Source organism: Stigmatopora argus, chromosome 6 (genome assembly GCF_051989625.1).
Source record: "Stigmatopora argus isolate UIUO_Sarg chromosome 6, RoL_Sarg_1.0, whole genome shotgun sequence".
Lineage (NCBI taxonomy): Eukaryota > Metazoa > Chordata > Actinopteri > Syngnathiformes > Syngnathidae > Stigmatopora > Stigmatopora argus.
Window position 1 is genome coordinate 7,235,947 of NC_135392.1, and position 2,703 is coordinate 7,238,649.

Sequence of the window (2,703 nt, forward strand, 5' to 3'; positions counted from 1 at the left end):
GTGACATAAGAGTGATCATCAAAAGTGACTTGCAACCACTTTGGGGTTATAAAACACAAACCCATTTCATATGGTCGCGGACTGAGCTGCTGGGCAGATGTGACATTGCTGTTGTAACGGTGTGTGTGAGCGCAGGGACAGGGGTGGGGACAAGGTCATCCAGAGAGCCGTCAGTCAGGATGGTCAGGCTGGTGGGAAGCCACACCCACCTCACTCATCTAGCATTCAAACTGAAGAAGAGGAGGATGTGGGTGAAATAGACAACACGTGGAATAAGAACAGCATCATTTATTGTCTTTATAGCTATGTGTTATCTATGGGTCACGTTAATTCAAGTACTGGCTCGTGGTATGATACATGTATCATTATATAATACATATTGACACAATTAAGCCATTTACAGTACAATGGGGCACTTATTGGCTACAAGGATCTTAGGTAAAGTGTGATGATATGGTTAATAATCTATACTCCTAATCAATAAACAATACAGAAATATATGGAAAAAAACGACAACATAAATATAATGGGACATGTTGACGGAGTACTGTGATATGGATTTATATGGGAAAATTGCTTTTAGTCCACCACAATGTTGTAAAAATTATAAACAAAATGCATTTATTTGGGTCTTTTCCCCGTGTGCTTTATTTTGTTGGCTGAAACAATGGGCAAAAATACTACGAGTGGTTATAAATGAATTCTCAGATTTTGAGACACGCAGATTTGACTAAAATTGACCATAAGCAACAATCTAAACAGGATATTTGCAAAACGTTCCATAATAATGAGGGCCCAGAATTGCTACTATTTATTTAATTGGCCCTAATGCATGTAGTTGATAAATGGTAGAGATCAAGAACAATGATCGAAGCCAAAGTTAAACATATACTAACTACATTGTAAGTATTTGCATGCTACATTTAGCTTGCTTAGCTAACCTTCTCACCACTTGTTACTGTGTAATAAAACAAACAACACTACTTTTGAAGACAAAAATTATAGAATTTGGAGCGTGTTATGTGTAAGATGGACCCTTAGTACCACAATTATATTCCGAAGAATGTAAATATAATTTCTACATTTTGCAGGGCTCGGCCTTCGCGCTCCAACCAAACCTGACGCTGGTTTAGCGGAGGTTGAACGGGCCACTGCAATCATACAAATCGCATGCTATTTTCCACCACTTAATCTTTATTTACACATACAAGCCCGACGAAAGTATGCACCGAGAAGATAGATTGAAACGAATGTATTCTCTCCGTGAATGTTGAAGACAAAGCGCAAGCCGCTCGAGACTAGATGGGGGCGATAACGACGCTCATAATGGCCGTCGTGCAGACTCCCCCTTTCGACGAACAAGCTAACGTTAGCCATCCGAGCTAAAACATCGAGTAAATGTCTCCCTACCATTCTGGCCCTTAGGAGGGCGTCTAGAGCGTAGCAGAAAAATGAAATGCAAAAACCCAGCGAGTGCAGAAAAGGCGAATCGAAGCGTGATCGGTTACCTTGCAGCTTATTTCGGCCGACGATTTTCCAAGAGCGTCTAGTTTACAAACACAGGAAACGCCACAGGATGTAAGGACCCACTCCCCCACGCAGCAGCAACAGCATAGCCCGAGCCTCCTCGAGCCAAGAGATCATCTTCTTCAATCACTCAGTGGCCTCAACGAACTCCTATACGTTTGTGGAAAGCATAGACAGTCGATCGCGGCATTTACTCCGCGTTTTGATTCTTATGGTGCGGTTGTTGTTTTTTCCGTGGGAGTAGCCCTCGCGCAATTTACTGCGGACAGAGGTGCGATCATACACTGAGAGAAGCAGATGGAGGAAGAGAAGAAGGGGAGGAGAGTAGTATACTCCGCTGTTGTCAGGCCATTCTCACGTCCTACGTCACACCTAATATTTCTCACCCCCGAAAAAAATATAACTCGACCATTGTCGAACGACTACGCAGTGTCGCCACAGTGAATCATCTTATTCCACTTCAGCTTGTTGTTTTCTTCATCCTGTGCTACACCAGCCACTTTTGTGCCTTCCCTCACTACTACATCCATGCATCTTCTCCTAGGTCGACCTTTAGCCCTCTTTCCTGGTAGTTCTACCCTCAAAATCATTCTAGTCCAGTAGTAGCAAACAAGTTAGACACTAAGAGAAAAAAATTCAACTGTGAAACTCAAAGAGCTACACCACACAGTGACCTGCCAAAACAGACACACACGCACACAAAAACACACAATTAAAACCATATTATTCACCATAACACTTTCTTCCCTTTACAAAACAACAATGTGTTCAACCTCAACCCACACATAAACTGCACTGTTTTATGGCGCCTGTTAGCATGTGGTGAAATATTGAAACAAGTGGTGGGGCAAAAAGATGCACTTTAAAATAAAAATAAATAAATAATAATAATAATAATGTGGTAGTATTAATAAATAATAAATAAAAATATAATAACATTTTTAAAAATTGTATTATAGAATTAAATTGCCACCAGATTTTAGTAAGCATTTAGTATCTAAACAAATGACACTGGTGCGTCATTTTGGCAACGCCACTCAAACCGTGCAAAATGGCTGACTGCGCAAGACGTGGAATACTTAATTGAAACGTCCTCCACCAAACGAATTTACTACGTTCCTTCTATTTCTTGCTTTGTAACGACAATCCCGCAAAGAACCGCGTTCTTTCGTGCAC

General features: G+C 41.1%; 1 protein-coding gene across 33 annotated transcripts in view; it reads right to left on the reverse strand.

Moving 5' to 3' along the window:
- The window catches only part of znf740a (zinc finger protein 740a), a 28,409-nt gene that overhangs the window by 17,771 nt on the left and 7,935 nt on the right, over positions 1-2,703 (reverse strand). For 9 of the 33 annotated variants that reach the window (XM_077603728.1, XM_077603760.1, XM_077603759.1 and 6 more), the window contains exons 1-2: positions 1,509-2,372; positions 62-230 (exon numbers count right to left, since the gene is read on the reverse strand). In XM_077603728.1, the coding sequence (XP_077459854.1) occupies positions 62-106 (45 nt within the window). In that variant the 5' untranslated portion in view covers positions 107-230; positions 1,509-2,372. Of the gene's footprint in view, positions 1-61; positions 231-1,508; positions 2,377-2,703 lie in introns of those variants that run through there. The other 24 variants (XM_077603747.1, XM_077603736.1, XM_077603735.1 and 21 more) reach the window with 9 other exon arrangements.